This window comes from Palaemon carinicauda, chromosome 40 (genome assembly GCF_036898095.1).
Source record: "Palaemon carinicauda isolate YSFRI2023 chromosome 40, ASM3689809v2, whole genome shotgun sequence".
Taxonomy (NCBI): Eukaryota; Metazoa; Arthropoda; class Malacostraca; order Decapoda; family Palaemonidae; genus Palaemon; species Palaemon carinicauda.
This window is the reverse complement of record NC_090764.1, coordinates 21,516,073-21,539,337: the sequence shown is the minus strand read 5'-3', so window position 1 is coordinate 21,539,337 and position 23,265 is coordinate 21,516,073. Positions and strand designations below refer to the sequence as shown.

Below are 23,265 nucleotides of genomic sequence, written 5' to 3'. Positions count from 1 at the left end.
TTTGCACTTATTTCACTGAACTCGAAACTTTAAGTGGTTTGTACCTGAAACACGCAATTCTATCCTTTCTCAAAAGTTAGTAATTGCGAAAACAGAATTACAATGTAACAGAAAAATCTAATGAAAGATAAATAATTCAGTGGCTGGAAAGAGACTAAACACTAGATCACTCTAGAAACGTTTACCTTCTTCCCCTAAAGAGACTAGGGAGAAGAGCAAAAACGATAACAACGTTACTCGCTTGAATGAAACGTTTATCCTCCTCTTTCTCCCTCCGTCTCTATCTCTCTCTCTCTCTCTCTCTCTCTTGACTTAGAACCTGAGAGAAGAGCCCAATCATATATATCGTTAAAACATATTATTGTTAAAGGAAAAAACTGAAATATTTCCCAAAATGAAAAGTTCCTTTATTAGGATTAAAACCATTAAGTTAAGAAAGAATGAACAAAACGCTAGACACGGTTACTCTTACTGCAACGTGAAACCGTGAAAATTCTTTCTCTATCGTAACGATAGAGCGCAAGTTGAACGTTCTGAACGTCAACAACTGCAGAGACAAAACAAAACGTTAGTTCAACTTTGAAAACAGTACGAGACTATCAAAGAAATTCTTTCAAACTCTGTGGCGGAAATAGCATAATATGTTAACAGGTAAAACCGAAATGACGGGCTCAATGTTAATTAACTTCGGTACCAAGAAAAGACCGCCTACTATTAGGAAGGTCGAATATAAACAAATATAAAAATTAATTTTAATAAGTTTATAATAAAAGGAAGTTAATCGAAGAGGCCTATAAGAGGCGGAGAGATATAAAATAAATCTATAACTTTTGTTAAGCAAAATTAAGAAAGAGAGTCTATACTCTCTTAGACACCAACACTTCCGTCTAAGGGAAGGGTCGGCCATTTAAAGGTGAAAGAGAGTTCATACTCTCTTCGTCACCATAATTTTCAAATTAATTCCAAAAGCTAACTAAGCTAATATAGAAGGTTCCAGTAAAGCGACAGCCGAAATCAAAGAGAAATACTTCACCAAAATCGTGAAAATACTCCAAGAACATAAGCGTATCCCAGAACGTCTTGCCGGAAGCACGACAGAGGAAAAATTGAGGAGGTGTCAACAAGAAGTACTATAGTACCTGGCCACAGGTGGCGCTGGTGAGTACACCCCCTTCTAGTATTGTGATAGCTGGCGTATCCCTCCATAGAATTCTGTCGGGCAACGGAGTTGACAGCTACATGATTATCGGGTAAGTTTAATATTGGAAATTCTAAAATCAGTAAAATCATCAAAACAGACATTTCATACATAAACTGTGAAAATACTTATGTCAGCCTTTTCAACACAAAATTTCCTTCAAGTTTGAACTTTTGAAGTTCTAAGATTCAACTACCTGATTAGGAAGATCATTCTACAACTTGGTCACAGCTGGAATAAAACTTATAGAATACTGTGTAGTATTGAGCCTCATGATGGAGAAGGCCTGACTATTAGAATTAACTGCATGTCTAAAGTAAATTTTTTTTAGCGAGGCAGATTTGCACAGACTCGCAGCGGTGCCCTTTTAGCTCGGAAACGTTTCCTGATCGCTGATTGGTTGGACAAGATAATTCTAACCAATCAGAGATCAGGAAACTTTTCCGAGCTAAAAGGGCACCGCTGCAAGTCAGTGCAAATGCGCCTCAATAAAAGAAATTGACTATAGTATTATATAAAGGATGGAACTGTCCAGGAAGATCTGAATGTAAAGGATGATCAGAATTATGAAAAATCTTATACAACATGCATAATGAACTAATTGAACGAATTTGTCAGAGATTAATATCTAGATCAGGAATACGAAATTTAATAGACTGTTAATTTCCTGTCCAACAAATTAAGATGAGAATCAGCAGCTGAAGACTAGACAGGAGAACAATACTCGAATCAAGGTAGAATGAAAGAATTAAAACACTTCAGAATAGATTGATCATCAAAAATCTTAAAAGACTTTCTCAATAAGCCAATTTTTTGTGCAATTGAAGAAGACACAGACCTAATGTGTTTCTCAAAAGTAAATTTGCTGTCGAGAATCACACCTAAAATTTTAAAAGTCATACAGAGTTAATGAAACATTATCATTGATGAAATCAGAATGTTGAGGAGCCACTGTACTTCACCTACTTAGTTTTGTTAGGATTCAGCTTCATGCCCCATAATTTGCACCATGCACTAATTTTAGCTAGATCCCTAATAAGGGATTCAACAACCCCACCCAGATCTACTTTCAGGAGATGGAATTGATGCAAAGAGTGTAACATCGTCTGCATATGCAACAAGCTTGCTTTCTAAGCCAAACCACGTGTCATGTGTATATAATATGAAAAGTAATGGGACAAGAACAACCCTGAGAACACCAAATATCACATTCCTATACTCACAATAGTGCCCACCAACAACAACTCTCTGTGATCTATTACATAAAAATTCAATAACAATGGTAAGAAACGACCCACCCATTCCCAACAGTTTTGAGTTTGAAAACAAGGGCCTCACTTCTAACGCCAAGAAAGGAAAAGCTGACAAAAACATTTGCAGATAAATGGATTTATAAATTTGGGCAACAGGACCTGGTGCAGGAGTGCTGGAAGGACATTACGCACTCAAGTGAACTTGAGGGGAAAGTCCTTGCATTTTACACTATAAAATAAAATTTGATAGGTTGGACAGTAATATAGTAAAAATTAAGCCGGAACGAAGGTAAAGAAGAAAATAAAAAATGGGGCAGCTAGTGGCCAAAAACACACTGCAAAGATCCATAATTAACGGCTACAGTACGTCACAAGAGGTTCACTGACAGCTGTAACCGCCAGCACGGGTCCCAAAACATAATCATCAATGTCGTGTATCTTAAAGCTCAAATATTCTATTACGTGGCTCCTTTAAATGTAAGAATTTCGTTTACAGACACTTTGAAGACTTCAGACTGTTTAACATACCAATGAAACATTTTGTATATATGAAACAATAACTTATAGTCAAAACTAACTCCATACTCACCTTTGAACTGCTCATGATTTTCTGTGGGATCAACACTGAGGTACTTTATAAGATTTGGCAGGACAATTTTGTACGAATAAGGGAAATAATGGAACACTTGACTAAGAACACTCTGCGCTTTACTACGGACCTGAAAGATAAATCACATTACACTCACAAACAAAAACCAATTACCAGTCAAAATTACATGATTTTTATAAAACATACTTTCCACAAGAAAATCATCTGAAATTGATACTAAAAGTTTTCTATGTCTTTTTTGTAATCATGACTAATTTCAAAGAGAGGATCAGATAAAAAATGACTACATAAGGGGGTCGACAAAGGTGGTGGAAATATCAAAGAAAGTGCAGGAAGGGAGGCTGAGATGGTATGGACACCTGATGAGGAGAGATGAGGACCACGTTGGGAGACATACTATGGAGATGGTGGTTCAGGGAAGAAGAAGAAGAGGGAGACCAAGAAAGAGATGGAGGGACTGTGTGAGAGGAGACTTACAGGAGAAGGGGATTGATGAGGCAGAAGCGCAGAATAGAAAAAGATGGAAACGGCTCATCCGCAACAGCGACCCCATATAAAAATGGGAACCAGCTGGGAAGAAGAAGAAGACTAATTTCAAAGCTTACCCCACTGTACTGGCTGGTCGAGAGCTGCAGCAAACTCGCCATAATTTTGCTATGGGTTTCAGTGAGATGTACGGTGCTGTTCTCCAAAACACGACTCTCCTGATGGAGGACTGCTCTCTCTATCAAGAGAGATCGTATATGCTGCTTGTTTCTCGCCAATTTGTTGGCTAAAGCATCTTTTATAAACTGGAAACTTTTCCATCTGGCGTCAAAATCTTCTTTGGAAACGCCATGGAAAAATATGAGACCACTGTAGATCTGAAAAGCAAAAGATTTGTGTTTTTACTTTCATAATGCACAATAAATTTAATCATATATATAATAATAACCATAATCCAATATATATCATAATATAAAACAGGATTAAAACAATCTCCATAATTTATCTCTATCTATATACCAAGGCACTTCCCCCAATTCTGAGGGGGTAGCCGACATCAAACAAATGAAGAAAAAAAATACAGTGATACCTCGGTACTCGACCATAATCCGTTCGAGATCCGTGTTCGACCTCCGATTTGTTCGAGTACCGAATTTTTTTTCCCCATAAGAAATAATGGTATATATTCTATTCCGTTCCCAAGCACTCGAACAGGCCCAAAATATTAATAAAACGTGTACCTAAACAACAATAATTATCTAAATGTGTATGAAATTGGTCAGAAAATCCTATAAAACAATTTTAAACCATTTACTGTACTAAAATAAAACAATTTTAAACCATTTTCTGTACTGTAGTGAACATACCTTTGAGCAGCGGTTCGATGGCATACAGGGATGGATGTGGAGAGGATGGAAGGGGGAGGTTACTGCTTGGAAGGAGAGTCCCCTTCCATGATGTGGCGGGGTAGTTCTCCTTCAGGAGTTGTTTCTCTCTCCAATGAAAGGGTGGGCAGATCTATTTCAGGGGTTTCTTCTCTTCTTTGTCTCTTCTTTGGAGGAGAAACAGGCTTTGATGTAGCAGCTTTCTTTTCTTTTGTGAAAAACTGGTCTATTGTTAATTGTTTCTTCCTCCTCTGCAGTATTCTTCGAAAATGATACATGACACTATCATTAAACATATGCACTGCCCGGTTTGCTACTGCAATTTCTGGGTGGTATTTTTCAGCAAAAGCCTGCACATCTGCCCACTTGGAACAAATTTCATTGATGAGAGAACTTGGAACATCCTCCCTTACCTCATCCTCTTCTGAAGATTCCTGCTCCACAATCAGATCCTGCTGCTGTTGTTGTTGCAGGTGCAACAATTCCTCCACAGTCAACTCGGTAGAATGGCTTTCTACAAGCTCATCAATATCATCCTTGTCGACCTCAAGCCCCAAACTCCTGCCCATGACAACAATTTCCTCAACGACATCAGTGTCATCAGAAATTACAGGGGTAGCAGTGCTTGGACCCGCCTCTGGTTGGAAACCTTCAAACTCCCTCTCTGTGACACATGATGGCCACAGCTTACGCCAGGCAGAGTTCAATGTCCTATAGGTCACACCTCGCCAAGCTTGGTCAATCATGTTAACAGAGTTGAGGATGCTGAAGTGTTCCTTCCAGAATTCCTTTAGGGTCAACTTCGTGTCACTGGTCACTTCAAAACACTTTCTGAAAAGGGCCTTGGTATAGAGTTTTTTGAAGTTTGAAATGACCTGTTGGTCCATGGGCTGGAGTATGGGAGTAGTATTGGGGGGCAAGAATTTGATTTTGATAAAGCTGTATTCTTCTTTCAAGTCATCCTCGAGACCTGGAGGATGTGCAGGAGCATTGTCCATAACCAGAAGACATTTCATTGGCAAGCTCTTTTCAATGAGGTAAGCCTTAACCTGGGGGGCAAACACTTCGTTTATCCACTCAGTAAAGAATTGTCTTGTGACCCAAGATTTAGTGTTCGAGCGCCACATAACTGGTAGTGCACTTTTACAAATATTATTTCGTTTGAACACCCGGGGGTTGTCCGAGTGGTACACTAACAAGGGTTTGATCTTGCAATCGCCACTTGCATTTGCACACAGCAACAATGTTAGCCTATCTTTCATTGGCTTGTGACCTGGCATCTTCGTCTCGTCCTTGGTAATGTACGTATTGGCTGGCATTTTCTTCCAAAATAACCCAGTCTCATCACAATTAAAGACTTGTTGTGCGATCAAATTTTGTTCATTTATGTACCGATCGAATTCCCCCACGTATTTATCGGCTGCAATTTGATCCGAACTAGCTGCCTCCCCATGCCTAGTAACACGATGAATACCTGTTCTATTACGAAACTTTTCAAACCAACCCCTGCTCGCTTTAAATGTAAATGAATCACTTTCACTGGTACTCGGACTTTTCTTCACTAATTCTTCATAGATATGCAACGCTTTTTCACAAATGAACGCTTCACTAACACTTTCCCCGGCCAACTGTTTTTCTTTAATAAATATTAAAAGCAACTTTTCCATCTCCTCAATCACTTGTGGCCTTTGCTTAGTTACCGCCGTAACTCCCGTTGCAACATTCGCCTTCTTAATCATTTCTTTATGCTTTAAAAACGTAGAAATGGTCGACTTCGCCATTCCGTATTCTACCGCTAAATCGGACACTCGTACACCATTCTCATATTTCGCTATAATTTCCTTCTTCAACTCGATCGTTGTTCGCACTGTTTTCCTCTTCTCCTTCCCCTTAACACTCATTACTTTCTTGGGACTCATTATGAAAGCTAAAAAAGCAATTAAAAGCACTGAAAATCACTAAATCACAACGAATGCTGATCGCGCGTTGTCTGAGTGACGCTCTCGAGAGAACTGATGCTTCCCGAACAAGCGAGAGTGGCCGAGATGGCGCGATCATCACAAAGCCCATGCGGTCGTCACGTGTTCGGCTGGTCGAGTACCGAATTTTTGGTCGAGCACCGCAGCAAAAATTTCTCGAAAATTTTGGTCGAACTCCGAATTGTTCGAGTATAGAGTCGTTCGACTACCGAGGTATCACTGTAATAATACATTCACATACATATACCAAGGCAAAGATAATAATTAGGAAAGAGGCTGAAATGTGAATCTTAACTGAAATCATTTTCAACCACAATAAGAATCAATTTGTTATTATATCTACTACAACACTAATACTACTACAACACTAATAAACCACTTACGCTTATAGCCAAGCCTAGGGCTTTAGTATCATCTGATCCCTTTTCGTGCATCTGATTCACCAACTGCAGGATCACGTCTGCTGTCGCCTTTCGGACATTAGAAGGAAAGCCAGGCGTGTCCAACGTCACACACAATTCATATTTTCTTGTCATAAATCTACTGGAATCTTTTTTCACAGCCATATTTATTCTATAGTTTGACAAGGAAAGAAACAAAATAAGAAAGATGGAGAGATTTGCAATATCTATCACCAACTTAAATGCATTATTCAAAAATAATTTGACAACATTCATGAGATTTATATTCTCCAACGTATATATTATATTTTATTGTATATAATACCATATTTCCTTAATAAAATTTATAAGCTCAAATAAAACTTATACTTACAGATCAATGGCTTCCCCCTCCCAATGTGGGAGAGCAACGCCAGCCCCAAGAATCACATCTAAAGTTATGCTGATGCTCTGTTGGAGGACCTCTCTGAAGAAAAAATACAAGCACTATTTCAAATTTCTTAAATAACTAAACCTTAATTAATATTTGCAAAGCTACTGAATGTAAATATGTACGTGGAAATAGCATACAAGGATAATTATTAATCCTTTTACCCCCAAAGGACATACTGGTACGTTTCACAAAACACATCCCTTTACCCACATGGACGTACCGGTACGTCCTCGCAAAAAATGCTATAAAATTTTTTTTTTTCATTTTTTGATAATTTTTTGAGAAAATGCAGGCATTTTCCAAGAGAATGAGACCAACCTAAACTCTCTGTGACCAAAATTAAGGCTGTTAGAGCAATTTAAAAAAAAATATAATGCAAAATGTGCTGGGAAAAAAATAACCCCCCGGGGGTTAAGGGTTGGAAATTTCCAAATAGCCTGGGGGTAAAAGGGTTAACTGATACACTAAAGGGGATACTGAAACCATCAACCAACCTGTTCTGCAATGATTACTATCTCCAGGTAATAAGATTACAGGGCCAAAATGCAAAACAGTAACTCAGGATCTACAACTAATAATTTACCTTTTCTCCAATTCATTATTAATGCCAATTTTTCCCCCTTTTATTTCTGTTCTTATGATGAAAATTAATATATATCATGGATGTAAAAATTTTCATATTCCTTCTTTTCCAAAAGTTCGGTTCAATCGATATAAAGACATATCCTCCTTCCAGATTGTGATAAGTATTTACAGTTTCAAGTTATCTACTTTAATGAAATTGTTAGTTTTTGCACAGGGAAAGCACTGCGTTTTAAATACCATCATCTAAAGTACAACGTTACAATCAGAACGACTGACATTAGTTTTTAATTTAATGCTCCCCGAACGATTTAATCTCTTAAACCAAGGTATTAATATACTTTAAAATACATAAGATAAACCACAGAAATAATTAACTAACCTGGATACTTCCTTTTCTCCAAGGGCAACTTCCTTCAGCAGTTTCAATTCGGGGACTAAGAAAGTACGAACTAGATCAGACATAGCTGCCTCCTCTGCTTTACCGGGCTCCACCCACTTGATCCCAAGATTGTGAATATTACCAGCTTCTCCCCAGTGCTAAAAAACAAAGTTGAAAAGCTTGTTCAGTATCCTGTATGGGAATCATAATTCATCTATTTGGAGAAATGGGCATGGGTATACTACATAAAGTACATCAGTATATTTCAAGCAACAATTCAATTTAGGCTTAAAAGATATTACCCATTCTTTGAGATTGGGACTAGCTTATTTTGAAGGCAATTCTAGTCCAATTTTACATAAGTGCAAAGGTATAAAATGTTCCAAGCGATAAAATAAAATAAATATGTCTTTAAAAAGCAAAAATAACTTACTCTTATTGGCAAATACTCTGTCAGGGGTGTATTCCAGTCATAAGATAGCGACCGATATTCAGAGGGTAAGCTGACGCCTAAATACTTGAGGAGGAATCTCAACACCGATCCAGCTAAGTGATAGCCTTCTCGGCACTTTAGATGCAATGTCTGCTGTAAGACTGGTATTATCTGAGGTACGTACTCAACAAGGTGCCCTCCACATCTCACCAACTGGAAAGCAAAATTCTTATTAAATGAGGAATTCATTACAAAGGTTTCAAAACCTAAACTCTCAATAGCATCACAGATTTAGAAGTAAATTCCAAACTTTTCATGGTGAGCCAGAAAAATTATATGAGGCTTGTTGAGAATATTTAAGTAGAAAAGTGTAGCTTATTATAAAATAATTAAGTAGAAAAGTGTAGCTTATTATAAAACATTTAAGTAGAAAAGTGTAGCTTATCATAAAATAATTAAGTAGAAAAGTGTAGCTTATTATAAAATATTTAAGTAGAAAAGTGTCACTTATTATAAACAAATTCATCAAGTATGGAAGATTCTTATGATGTAAATATCTCAACGGCAGAACTGCTATCAAAGCTGTTCTACACATTCAAAATTACCTCGGAGAGCAGGAGAAGATTAAACAAGATCTCATCATCTAAGTTTTCTTCATTCTGAACCTCTTCGTTATCAGTAAGAGCTAGCAAAAGACGGCACACTCCTGGGACAAATATCTTGAGAGCTTCCTTTGGATTAACCTGAAATTAATTGGGTTTTTAACAAGGATTCCTTTGGATTAACCTGAAATTAATTGGGCTTTTAACAAGGATAAAGTAAACCAATGAAAAAATACCATAGTCTTAATACACAGCACTACAGATTACAAACATTCTATGCCTTGCTTTGTTCTTAGCAAAATTCTTTCCAAAAGAACTCTTACTTTGACAGCTGATCGACACATATTAGCTGCGAACTTGCCAGCTACATGGATTTCAATCATTTTCCCACTGATGAAGGTCTGAAGTCTTTGAAGTGCTGCCTGTAATGTATAAATGTATGTTAACATAAATTCTCAGAATATCAAAATAAATACAATTCTACATAAAACTATGCTGTTTAAGACAACTAACATACTGTACCAATTACTGATGTTGAAAACTAGAATATATCCAAATAAGGAATAACTATTTTAAATAACACAAAATATAGAATCAATGTGTATTTTTTATAGAAGTGAGGTACGGTATAATTTTCGCTTTACAAATGACTGTCAAACACTCAATTAGGTATTGGCTTAAATAAAGCACTCTCAATTCCTTACCTTGTATATTTTTGGATGACTTTGAGTTAGTATAGCAGAGAATGTTGAGGAAAGGCCCATTTCCAGCATGTTCTCTTCCCTGTTCATCTTCTCGGTTTCCCTGTCTAACTGGGTGATTTGTTCCAGGGTTGAATTTTCTATCAAAGCAAAGCATCTATCCATAAACTGCAGGACGAAATCTTCGAAGCTTGCGGTTTGAAGGCAAACTTGTTGCTCAATCTGAAACACAGTCAAGTTGGTTAAAGATCCATAAGATTCAATTTAACACAGCAAAGTTGATTAAAGGATCTTAAAGATTAATTTTTATCATCACAAATCATAGAGAAAATCTTCATCTATTCAAAATGCCAAGTTGACAATTATGAATCCAGCATAACTAATGGATTGCAAGAAGTATCAAATGTTAAGGCTGATACACTAATGCAGTTTTATGAATGGTAATTTTACTATTGAATATGATCTTTACTACTTACCTCTGTTAAGTCTGATACTTGATCCAATGCACTTGAGCAATCGATAAATGGCACCAGAGTTACTAAGGTGTAAATAAACTGGAATGTCACCTACAAATAAGAAAATATCAAAATTCAATTAAAATAATATATAAAATTTGGGATGAACAGAAGCCAATTCAAAATATTATATTGCTTTTGGGAGGACATTGAGTTATACTTGCATAAAATTTGAATATAGATACAGCTTAAAAAAATCTACCAGTAGATTACTAAATTATACAAAATAATACTTTTATTTAAACATGACAGCCAGAAATAAACGTAATTAATTATCTAAAGGACAGAAAACCATACACCTTCTTATTACTCTCAAAGTAACGATAAAACAAAGTAAATCCCTTTACTTACCATGCATTTCCGGATATCATTGGGATCAATGCCTGGTAGAGTCTGAATCAGGAGGGGAATAACATGTGTCTGTCCTTCAGGATAATACTTAACCCCTTGAACCATTGTCCTTGCTACGCACACAACACACTCGAGTGAAGCAGTTAACCGGTGAGGCTCTGTAGAGGTTTCCAGAGAGGAATATAACCTGCAGACAAAAGGAGACTATTACTGACCTTAGACACCAAATTGTTCATAGATAAAATTCCTCACTGTGCTATTTTCCCTGTTGGAACCCCTGGGCTTATGGCATCCTGCTTTTCCAACTAGGGTTGTACCTTAGCAAGTAATAATAATAATAATAATAATAATAATAATAATAATAATAATAATAACAATAATAATAATAATAATAATCTCATTCTACAGCATTTCTCCCTGTTGGGCACTTTCGATAAAAAAAATCTAAAATCAATCAAGTTTTGATGACAGTTCATAACCAAATTTCAGTACAGATTGTAAAGGATTACTGTATATATTTCTTATTGTAAAGAAACAATAACAAAACACATACTGTTCTAAAAGTGGAGGAGTAACAATTTCTGGACGAAGAAGTGAAAGACGATGGAAGACGATGCCTGCATCATGAGTGCCAGTATGAGAAAACATCGCAAGCATGGCTGGGGTCTGCACACAACGCACAAATGCCGTAATTTCATCTTCAGTTAGTTTCTTATGTGGTGCAACCTCCGTTTCCCAAGATGGGGCCTTATGCCTCTCTCTGTTACAAGAAATACAGTCAATAATTTAAATAGGAATATATAGCAGCCTTATTTTACAGAAATAGACTCAACCATAAAAGATGAAGAAATAACTATAGCTTAGGAATTTTTACTTGTTTAACCATTTTACCCCCAGGCTATTTGGAACTTTTCAACCCTTAACCCCCAGGGGTTATTTTTTTCTCAAGCACATTTTGCAGTATATATTTTCTAAATTGCTCTAACAGCCTTAATTTTCATCATCGAGAGGTCAGGTTGGTCTCATTCTCCTGGAAAATGCCTGAAGTTTCTCAAAAAATTATCAAAAACATGCAAAAAAAATTGTAAATAGCAGTTTTTTGCAAGGACGTACCGGTACGTCCATGGGGGTAAAGGGATGTTTTATGAAACGTACCAGTATGTCCTTTGGGGGTAAAAGGGTTAAGAAGTTTAGCACCAAGACAAAATAAGGATAATAAAGATCACCTGTGGAGTCTCCTAATGAAGAGTAAAGTAAGCTTATTCAAAAACTCATGTAGGAGGCGACTCCAGTGGCCTGAGTTGGAAGGATGATAGTAGGATTCTAGCGACTTGAATAACCGCTCTAGATGCTCTTGTGTCTTACTTCCTCCACCCTGCAAAAAAAAATAGTTAAGATTCAAAATAAACTAAGTTGATAAGAATAAATCAAATAAAAATCTAGTGTAACAACTGAAAAATAAAACTTAAACAGCTCGAGAGATTTTCCAAATATTCTTACACTGATTTCCATTAAAAAATTTAATTGCTTTAATTTTTATGCAGACTATTAATTATAAAACAAAATCTCAAATGTGACAATGTCTGGCATACTCACCAAGTTTGCCACAATAAACATAGATGACGAAAACTGTGAAAGTCCATCACCTTTTGTAACTTGTACTTTCTTGTACGACACAGGCAAACGGAAGGATCGTAGCACCTGCGATGCAAAATGAAACATTCAATCTATTAACACTGACTCAGAAAAAATAAAAAATAAATAAAAACACGTTTTCTAAACACCATAACAAAGTTACAATAAAACTCCTATTCCTAAAGACATAAAATATGCAAAGGTGATGCACTGGTATGTCAAATAACAGGCAAATAATTTAGCTTTGTACCTGTACTTTATGAAGCGCTGTGCAATAATTACAGTTTATCTATCTACTTGAAAATTTAGTATGTTACTTATTGTTGTTTGACAATTTCCATTGCACAGTCATGATATAAGCAAGTTCTCTGTTGGCTTTACCAGAAATTTGCTCACTTTCCTTATTGTATATAAATATATGAGAGAGAGAGAGAGAGAGAGAGAGAGAGAGAGAGAGAGAGAGAGAATGTTGGCTTTACCAGAAATTTGCTCTTTTCTTATTGTATATAAATATATGAGAGAGAGAGAGAGAGAGAGAGAGAGAGAGAGAGAGAGAGAGAGAGAGAGAGAGAGAGAGAGAGAGAGAGAGAGAGAGAATGTTGGCTTTACCAGAAATTTGCTCTTTTCTTATTGTATATAAATATATGAGAGAGAGAGAGAGAGAGAGAGAGAGAGAGAGAGAGAGAGAGAGAGAGAGAGAGAGAGAGAGAGAGAGAGAGAGAGAGAGAGAGAGAGAGAGAGAGAGATGCATCTTTTAAGATTAGAAGAAATGCATCCTTTGCCCTAAAAAAATTCTTTCTTTCAGTATTCTATTACTTTCTGAGCTTTATTTTCAACTTCAATACTTTTTATAAGGTTATAAGTCACCAGTGATGATAATTCTTAGATCTCTCTATTGATTAAAATTTTTTATTATTGCCTTAATTCTTATTCTAATAGCTATGTTTGACAACTAACAGTGTTGTAAAGTATCGTGTATTAAAAAAAAATGCCAATATTAAACAAGAAATCACAAAAGTAATAAAAAATTTAAGGAGTAACTGAACATCATATAAGTGATTTGTGGGCCAATGGTCTACCATGTAGCAATGGTGCCTACACTTGCTTTAATGTGCAGTAAAAAATCTAAATCATATCCATGACTGTATAAACTGTTGAGAAAGATTATGTAGATGATAAAGACCCCAAAGAGTAGTGATGTGAATGTTACGTTAATTTTAGAAGCTGCATTAGGTTACTATGAAATTAATAAGAAGAATAAACAATTAGCAAATAATAATTCTTTAAAGGTATAAAGGTCGCTCACGAATGGCAGAGGCAAGGGACAGTGACACTGCCCTAGAGACTGACCATATATACATATGATCAGGGCCTAAGGCCCCTCTCCACCCAAGCTAGGACCAGGGAGGGCCAGGCAATGGCTGTTGATGACTCAACAGGTAGACCTATAGGCTACCCCACACAGATGGTAAGGTTGCAGACACTAAAGGCACTCACGAGTTTGAGCGGGACTCGAACCCCCGTCTGGCAAACACCAGGCAGAGACATTACCAATCAGGCCACAACATGAAACATTAGTATGAGATGTGTTAACTTTTTAATTTTCTTAGAAAATCCCTAGGTACAGTACCTTGGTGAACACTATTGGCAAATGTTCTTCCCAGTCCACATAACCAATGTTATGCCATGCTAATCTTGAAAACAGCCAAAAGACATTGTTTTCCCAAAACCAAAGGTGACTGTTGTGACAAGCAATCCATATACCTGAAGAAAGTATACATGAAATATTCAATATTATGCAATCAAAATATAAAAAGAAGATTTTTTCACCATAGAAGCCTCTAAGTACAGGAGATGTGATTGTCAAATCTCAGAAAATACCGAAAGGCCATTCATAGAAGAAAGCATTAGGATCCATTTTTCATAATTCATACAAATTGTAATACGATCTTGCAAGACTTTAAGGAGAAAAATTACTAAAAGAATATCATCAAAACATAAAAACATCACATGAATATTCTAAACTTCATATATTTTCAAATTAATCATGAATATAAGGACTTAAAATGCAACTACTGTACTTACCCAGTAACTCATCCTTCCACAGCTCCCAGCTCAAATGGGAGAGTTCAGGACTCAGAGAAGTTGGGAGGAAAAGCTCCAAATACACCATTGCCCTCTGCATGGACATGTCGAAAGGACACATGAGAGGCCGAACTGTCTCCAGGATCTCGGCCGTTGCTTCATGGGGGAAATATGACCGGCAGGCACGTATCATACTCTCTATCACTCCTTCGGCATTCCTGGAAAATTGGGAAAGTGCCCTTGTAATGCAATGGCATCCGTTTGCTTAATGAGAATGACAACCGCATACTACTTATGAGCAAACTTACATTATAGAAACAAGAGAAATTCATGACACAAAGCCTTTCTTAAGGATTAAGGATCAGGGGTACTATTTTAGCTATTTTCATCCATTTTTTAGATTATGAAAAACTATAACGCTAATAATGACATGATCAGTATTCAGATAAATTAAAATACTGCAACTGGAAAAAGAGGAAAATATAAAATAAAAATATAGTGTACAGGCTATTTTCAACAATGCATATTACACCTTTGAAAAAATATGTAAGAAAAAATATAGTGTTATGTGCCCTCTTGAGTTTACTTGGATCCTTGATAACCATTCTTTCTACATAACACAATAAAAACTTCTATTCATTAACGTACTATCCAAAAATTAAATGTTTCCCAGTTCTAAAAGTTTTCTTGGTCACAAATCAATCCTTCATACTTTCAAATGCACAATTCATTTCTATGTATCCTCAAACAACTTTCATTCACCATTAATCATCATAATTAATCTGATTGTAACTCGTCTTGACTAAAAGCATACATTACTGGCAAGACAGCTTCTACTCTAATGAATAATGTACTGTAATCCATTAACTAGGACGTGTCTGATTAAGAATTCAAGCAACATTTCTTAAAACTATAAAACTTACAGCTGTATTTTTTATACAATGACAATTTTTAACTTTACTTAGTTCTTACAAAAGATAGAAAAAAGGTCCAATACTCCATAAATATCTCTGGGGTTACAATTAAACTGCAGACTTTTTTTAATTTACCAAAGTATTACAGCATAGTATTTAGGATCCTATCAAATGACTGAATCATAAATGTAAATATCAACTAATAACAAAAATCAAATACTGTATCTCCATTGAATTGTCTTCCTTTTTAACTGCATATTTTACATTAATATTGCAGCTTAGCTTATGTGGAGCAGAATAGTACTAGTTCCCTAGTTAAGTATTCTATATTATTTCTCTTCCTTTTATTTTGTTAAAGTTTATAGTTTATATTGGAAATATTTATTTCAATGTTACTGTTCTTAAAACATTTAATTTTTCCTTATTTCCTGTCTTCACTGGGCTATTTTCCCTGTTGGGGCCCCTGGGCTTATCGCATCCTCCTTTTCCAACTAGAGTTGTAGCTTAGCAAGTAATAATAATGATAACAATCATAATAACAATAATAATAATAATTATATCCTTTCTTCACTGGGCTATTTTCCCTGTTGGGGCCCCTGGGCTTATCGCATCCTCCTTTTCCAACTAGAGTTGTAGCTTAGCAAGTAATAATAATGATAACAATCATAATAACAATAATAATAATAATAATAACAATATGATATTTTGATTATAAAATAAATTTTTGAATATACTTACCCGGTGAATATATAATAGCTGACGTCTCCGACGGCTCGACAGATTCCAAAAACTCGCGAGCGATCGCCGTGAAGGTTGCGGGTGTGACCACCAGCGCCAACTATCGGCCAGATACCGCATATACTTGTCAATTTCTCCAGTTCTTCTCAGTCCGCTGGGTCTCTATCGGGGAGGAAGGGAGGGCCTTTAATTTATATATTCACCGGGTAAGTATATTCAAAAATTTATTTTATAATCAAAATATTTTTAAATATTAAACTTAGCCGGTGAATATATAATAGCTGATTCACACCCATGGTGGTGGCTAGAGACCAGTATTAATACAATAAAGGCGTATATGCTCGAGTTTTTTGACAATTATTCATAAAAAACCAACTTAAGTATAGGTACCTGGTAAGGAAGCTGACTCTGATGATTACTTTGCCTCATTAGTCTGCTTTCCTCACGAAGCCCAGCCATCCTCTCAGGATGCTGAAAGACTCCCAGGAGCTGTTATATCCAGGGCGAACACCCCTATAACAGGACCTCATCAATACCCTTAATCTGGGCGCTCTCAAGAAACAACATTTTGACCACCCGCCAAATCAAAAAGATTGCGAAAGACTTCTTAGTCTCCCGTACAACCCAAAATAAGATTAAAAGTTTCAAGAGTAGATTAAAAGGATATTGGGATTAAGGGAATGTAGTGGTAAAGCCTTCACCCACTACTGCACTCGCTGCTACGAATGGTCCCAGTGTGTAGCAGTCCTCATAAAGAGTCTGGACATCTTTCAAGTAATATGAAGCGAATACCGACTTGCCTCTCCAAAAGGTCGCGTCCATAATACTTTTAATGGATCTATTTTGCTTAAGCGCTACTGAAGTTGCTATCGCTCTGACTTCATGAGCCTTGACTTTAAGTAAATTACGATCCTTCTCACTTAAATGAGAGTGTGCCTCCCGAATCAAAAGTCTAATAAAATAAGACCACGCATTCTTAGACATGGGCAAAGAGGGCTTTTTACCGGAGCACCATAAAGCCTCTGAACAACCTCGTAGCGGTTTAGCTCTGGATAAATAAAATTTAAGAGCTCTAACGGGGCACAGCACTCTTTCAACTTCATTCCCCGCAATCTCAGAAAGACTGGGGATATCAAATGATTTAGGCCAAGGACGAGACGGAAGTCCATTCTTGGCCAAAAAACCAAGTTGAAGAGCGCATACTGCTCTATTAGTGGAGAAGCCGATGTTCTTGCTAAAAGCATGTATCTCACTAACCCTTTTAGCCGAAGCCAAGCACACCAAAAAAAGTGTCTTGAGGGTAAGATCCTTCAGGGAGGCTGAATTTAATGGTTCAAACCTGTTTGACATAAGGAACCGCAGGACCACGTCCAAGTTCCAAGCAGGAGTCGAAATATGACGCTCCTTGGAAGTCTCGAAAGACTTAAGCAGGTCTTGGAGATCTTTGTTATTAAAAAGATCCAAACCCCTATGCCTGAAAACAGAAGCTAACATGCTTCTGTAGCCTTTAATGGTGGATGCAGAGAGGGAGCGACCGTTTCTCAGATAAAGCAGAAAATCCGCAATCTGCGCTACAGAGGCACTTGGAAGAGGAAATAGAGGAGGACTTTCACCAGTCTCTAAATACCTCCCATTTCGACTGATAGATCCTGATGGTAGAGGATCTTCTAGCTGCCTCCTTCGAAAACCCTCGAGCTCAAGAGAGTCTTTCGATAGTCTGAAGGCAGTTAGACGAAGCGTGGGGAGGCTTTGATGAAATCTCTTTACGTGAGGCTGTCGCAAGAGATCCATCCGCAACGGCAGACTTCTTGGAACGTCTACCAGCCATAGAAGTACCTCTGTGAACCACTCTCTCGCGGGCCAGCGTGGAGCAACCAACATCAACCTGGTCCCTTGGTGAGAGGTGAACTTCTGCAGCACCTTGTTTAGGATCTTGAAAGGTGGAAAGGCATAAACGTCCAGGTGAGACCAGTCCAGCAGGAAAGCGTCTATGTGGGTTGCCTCTGGATCTGGAACTGGAAAGAAGTAAGTCGAGAGCCTCTTTGTCAGTGAAGTCGCAAAAAGATCTATGGTGGGTTGACCCCATGTCATCCATAGCTTCTCGCACACAGTCTTGTGCAACGTCCACTCCATGGAGATGACTTGTCCTATTCTGCTGAGGCAGTCCGCCAAGACATTCATTTTTCCTTGCACAAATCTCGCCAAAGGAGGGATGTTACTTGCCTAAAATGGAGTTCCTTCTGATCCGTGGACCAAAGACCCGAGCATTCCAGACTGTCCAGTGGAGCTCCTTAACCCAAATCCGATGCATCTGAATACAACACATGGTTTGGGTTCTTGATCGCAAGAGAAAGACCTTCTCGAAGTCTGATGTTGCCGTCCCACCAAGTCAGACTTGTCTAGACTGAGTTGGAGATTGGGAAAGAGATACTCTCTAAGCCCTTCTCCTTGTTCCAATGGTTTAGGTGAAATTGGAGAGGGCAAAGGTTGAGTCTCCCCAGAGAGATAAACTACTCCAGCGATGAAAGAGTTCCCACGAGGCTAGTTCAAACTCTTACAGAGCAACTGTTTTTCTCTTGCAAGTGAAGGACTTTTAACAGAGCTTGTTCCATTCTTGTGGGAGACAAAAAGGCCCGAAAAATCCGACACTGTATCTCCATTCCCAAATAAAGAATAGTCTGGGATGGGGTACTGTAAGTTACGACTTCTCTACGTTCACTATGAGACCTAGCTCCTTGGTTAGGTCTAATGTCCATTAGAGGCTCTCCAGACAGCGATTTAATGACGACGCCCTGATTAGCCAGTCGTCAAAATAAAGGGAGGCTCTGAATCCTCAAAAAATGTAGAAAGCTTGCTACATTTTGCAAGGGCCTTGTAAAAACAAGAGGAGCAGGAATGAGGCCGAAGTACAGTGCTCGAAATTGGTACATTACTTTCCCGTCCACAAACCTCAGATGTTGTTGAAAGTTTGGATGAATCGGGATGTGGAAGTATGCATCCTGAAGGTCGAGAGAGACCATCCAGTCGCCTTCCCTTACTGCTGCCAAGACAGATTTGGTAGTCTTCATCGTGAAGTTTGTCTTGACAATGAACACATTGAGCGCACTTACATCTTAAGTACTCCTGCAGTGAACGTGGCTGCCAGATCATTGGAGCCATCCCTGATAGCCTTGTTCCTGCAGTGAACGTGGCTGCCAGATCATTGGAGCCATCCCTGATAGCCTTGTTCATGCATGACATAATTGTACAGCAATACATTGACAGCTGGAGAGACCTTCTTACTTAAGGCTCCCAGGGACCAATCCAACAAATAAAAACTTCAAACGCTCGAAAAAACTCCTAACAGGAGATGGTCTAGCTCTGAAGCCGACCATAAAATCTTGGAGCGTCTCATGGCTAGACGACGAGGAGAGTCCACAAGGCTTAAGAAGTCTCCCTGGGCAGAGGCAGGTACTCCCAAGCCGAGAACTTCTCCTCGAGCTTCTCCTGTGTCACACCAGATGCCCGAGCGAGAAGCTAATTAAGAAGGAGGAAAAGCAAAAGCAGACTTTCCTAAACTACTCCTGGATTCCAACCAGTCTCCCAGTAAGAGCATGGCCCTCTTGGAAGAACAAGAGAGAACTGACTTCGTAAAAGTAGGAGTCGAAGAAAGTCATGCCAAGAGTAAACTCAGACGGCGGAGCAGCCGTTACAAAACGAGTAGGACAAAATTTCACTAAAGAAATTCATAATTAAAATACAAGGGATTGTTGGACCACCCTAGGTTACTCCTCTTCTGAATGACTCCCCAAAGGTACATTAGTTGAAAGGGGGTCATCAACTTCTTCAGAAGGCACATCATCTGATAAATCTAAAGTCTTGCGAGAAGGAGATTTATATTCAGAATGACGTGAAGGAAAAGCCTGACAGGCTACATCAACTTGTATATGAACAGAAGTTAAAGTTAGAGGGTCGATGTCACGTTGTGACTGCAGAGAATGTTATTCTACTACACGTCGTGACAGAAGTAACTGACGTTCAAACGTCCCGTAGTAACAGCGGTGACTGCTGTTCGATGCTATATCGTGACTATGATGACTGACCCTCGACGTCACGTCATGTCTACGGTGTCTACCGCTCAACGTCACGTCGTGTCTGCGGTGTCTGCATCTCAACGTCACGCTGTGACTGCGGTGGCTGACGTTCAAAGCGATCAAAGTTACATCGAGATTTATGCTCCGCATCTCGCTTAACAGCAAAGCTGTCACTAGAGATAACGTCAGCGTGGCGTAACAAAGCTCGTCTAGAAGGTTGAAGACCCCAATCACGTACCCCAGAACCGTGACGTACAAAAAGCAAAGGATCCTTTCGCACAGGAACAGGATCGAAAGCTTCTATTGAAGAAGAAAGCTTTAACAGCATATCTTGCAAAACACTTAACTTCGGATCAACCTGTGACTGCGGTGGCTGATGTTCAAACGTCACGTAGTAAACAGCAGTGACTGCTGATCGATGCTATATCGAGACTACGGTGACTGACACTCGATATCACGTTGAGTTTACGGTGTCTACCGCTCAACGTCACGTCGAGTCTGTGGCAGAAACGTCTGTACATGAACGTAATCGCTACGAACGGGACTCTTATTATGACTACAGCTAGGACGTTGAACTTGTTCTGAAGGAACTAATAAACGTTTCAACCGTCTCGAAACTTTACGCCCAGGCTTTTAAAGAGACGAATCATCGGAAGACGAGGAGAAACTTCGTCTCTCCTGTCTTATGGCAAGGACGTGCTTGACGAGCAACGTCTGATACCTTTGAGGGAACGTCTGTTCGTTGGTTTACACTCCTCACTCCCTTAGGTCCTACGACATTCCTTCTCCCTGGTGCAGGGGAGCCTGAAAGAGGTCTCGGACTAGGCAAGTGACAAGCACGAACAAACGAACCCTCCGCAACACAGAACATGTTTTTTGCACTTACTTCACTGATATCGCATTTTTTAATAATTTCACATTAGACATGAATAAAACTGATTTCTACCTGAAGCACGCAATTCTCCCTTACATCAAAAGGTTAGAATTGCGAAATGAGTCGTATAATGTAAGCACATTAGTACAAAATGAAACACACATGCAAAAATCAATAAACATATACATATATATCGAATAAAGGAAATATATAAAGTTAAAAAGATCAGTGACTGGGGAGGAGACTAAACACTAGCTCACTAAGGACTACGCTTTCAATCTCTCACCGTACAGTGCCTTGGGACGAGAATAAAAACTAAAACGTTTTATCCTCTCTCCCCGTACAGAGACTTGGGACGAGAGTAAAAAACTGAATCGAGAACAACGTTACTCGCTCCCAAACTCCTTGAACAGAGACTTGGGACGAGAATAAAGATCGGATCGTCTCTCTCTCTCTCTCTCTCTCTCTCTCTCTCTCTCTCTCTCTCTCTCTCTCTCTCTCTCTCTCTCTCTCTCTCTCTCTCTCTCTCTCTCTCTTGTCACTCACAAGAGAATGGCCCACTCACCCTTCGTCAATAACAGGTTAATTGACTAAAGGAAAAAACTGAAAGGACTAAGATATTGAAAATTAACAAGTTCCTTTAAATTAGCATCTAAAACACTTTAGTTTGAAAGAAGAAGAATGAACAAAACGTCAAAATCGATTTACTCTTTCTGCAAAGTGAAACCGTGATTCTCTCTTTCTCTATCGTAACGATAGAGCGCAAACTGCGTAGCATAAATAAACCAAACGTTAGTTCATCTTTGAAAAAACAGCACGAAGACTATTCAAAGAATATATTCCTTAAAATATTTTCTAAAAAATATTCATCTCATCACTCTTACAGAGCAACTGTTTTAAACTAAATAAAAATAAAAGTTGAATGGGCTCAACGTTGTTTAACTTCGTTTTCCAAGTTAGGACCGCCTACAAAGAATAGGTAAAGGCTGCATATAAACAAAAACATAAAATTTATCTTGATGTTTAGTATAATTGGAAAGCTAATCGAAGAGGCCTAATAAAGGGGGGTGAGATATAAAATATAAAATATATAGAGGTAAATCTATAAATATCAACAATAATTTATAGAGTGATAAAAAAAAAATTACTAAAAGCCTTTAACACACTTCCGTACACTGAGGGAAGGGTCGGCCATCTTTTCTCTATGGAAAAACCAGAGATTAAAAAAAAAGCAAGGGCAAAACACTTTTCCTCTCCTTTCAAAAGCATTTCTTTTGAAGATAGTATTGAATAATCCAACACGGCGAAAGCAATAAAACCAAAACCAAGTACTTCACCAATTCGGTCGAAAACTCGAGGTCATAAAGCGAGCGGAACCAACTTGTCGACAAGACCGACAGAGAAGAACTGGAGAAATTGACAAGTATATGCGGTATCTGGCCGATAGTTGGCGCTGGTGGTCACACCCGCAACCTTCACGGCGATCGCTCGCGAGTTTTTGGAATCTGTCGAGCCGTCGGAGACGTCAGCTATTATATATTCACCGGCTAAGTTTAATATTTAAAAAATAATAATAATAATAATAATAATAACAATACTAATTAAGGAGTTAGGTTAACGAATAATCTACCTGGCAAAGAAACACAGTATAAGAGGTAACAATGGAAACAGACTCACTAGCTAATTCTGTGGCACCTACCTTGTGTCATGGAAAACGTAATTGTTATACAGAACTGTTCGGCATATTATCAAACTTCTCAGTTTGAAATCAAGTCCTTATCATTCCACAAAAGTAGAGATCAAACATCAGACAATACTTTTTTTCCAATTTTAATATTTACCTTAATAGAAAATTAAATGCAAAGTAGCGCATAAAATCCACACAAAACCAAACAACACAAGAACCACAAACAAAAACATTCAAATGCAGGTTTGGGTGCAGTTAATTGTTATGACATATTACAGTTTCAAACACTTTTTGACCACTGGCCTCCCTCATTATACCTTCAACCACATGAGCAACCTATCACACTCATAAATAGCATTTACAAATAAAGTGACAACAAATTTAAAGAGAAATTTGAAATATGCAATGACCTCAATATTTTCAATACTGTACATAAACAATGGAAACAC

At 38.0% G+C, this 23,265-nt stretch overlaps 1 protein-coding gene across 2 annotated transcripts in view; it reads right to left on the bottom strand.

Moving 5' to 3' along the window:
• The window catches only part of LOC137631596 (proteasome activator complex subunit 4-like), a 103,822-nt gene that overhangs the window by 42,726 nt on the left and 37,831 nt on the right, over window positions 1–23,265 (bottom strand). For both annotated transcript variants that reach the window (XM_068363464.1, XM_068363463.1), the window contains 16 exons: window positions 14,531–14,748; window positions 14,076–14,209; window positions 12,407–12,511; window positions 12,037–12,185; window positions 11,364–11,570; window positions 10,811–10,997; window positions 10,421–10,510; window positions 9,948–10,166; window positions 9,567–9,665; window positions 9,247–9,384; window positions 8,642–8,854; window positions 8,209–8,366; window positions 7,185–7,277; window positions 6,794–6,983; window positions 3,667–3,924; window positions 3,041–3,170 (listed from right to left, as the gene is read on the bottom strand). In XM_068363464.1, coding sequence (XP_068219565.1) covers window positions 3,041–3,170; window positions 3,667–3,924; window positions 6,794–6,983; window positions 7,185–7,277; window positions 8,209–8,366; window positions 8,642–8,854; window positions 9,247–9,384; window positions 9,567–9,665; window positions 9,948–10,166; window positions 10,421–10,510; window positions 10,811–10,997; window positions 11,364–11,570; window positions 12,037–12,185; window positions 12,407–12,511; window positions 14,076–14,209; window positions 14,531–14,748 — 2,588 coding nt within the window. The remainder of the gene's footprint in view (window positions 1–3,040; window positions 3,171–3,666; window positions 3,925–6,793; window positions 6,984–7,184; window positions 7,278–8,208; window positions 8,367–8,641; window positions 8,855–9,246; window positions 9,385–9,566; window positions 9,666–9,947; window positions 10,167–10,420; window positions 10,511–10,810; window positions 10,998–11,363; window positions 11,571–12,036; window positions 12,186–12,406; window positions 12,512–14,075; window positions 14,210–14,530; window positions 14,749–23,265) is intronic.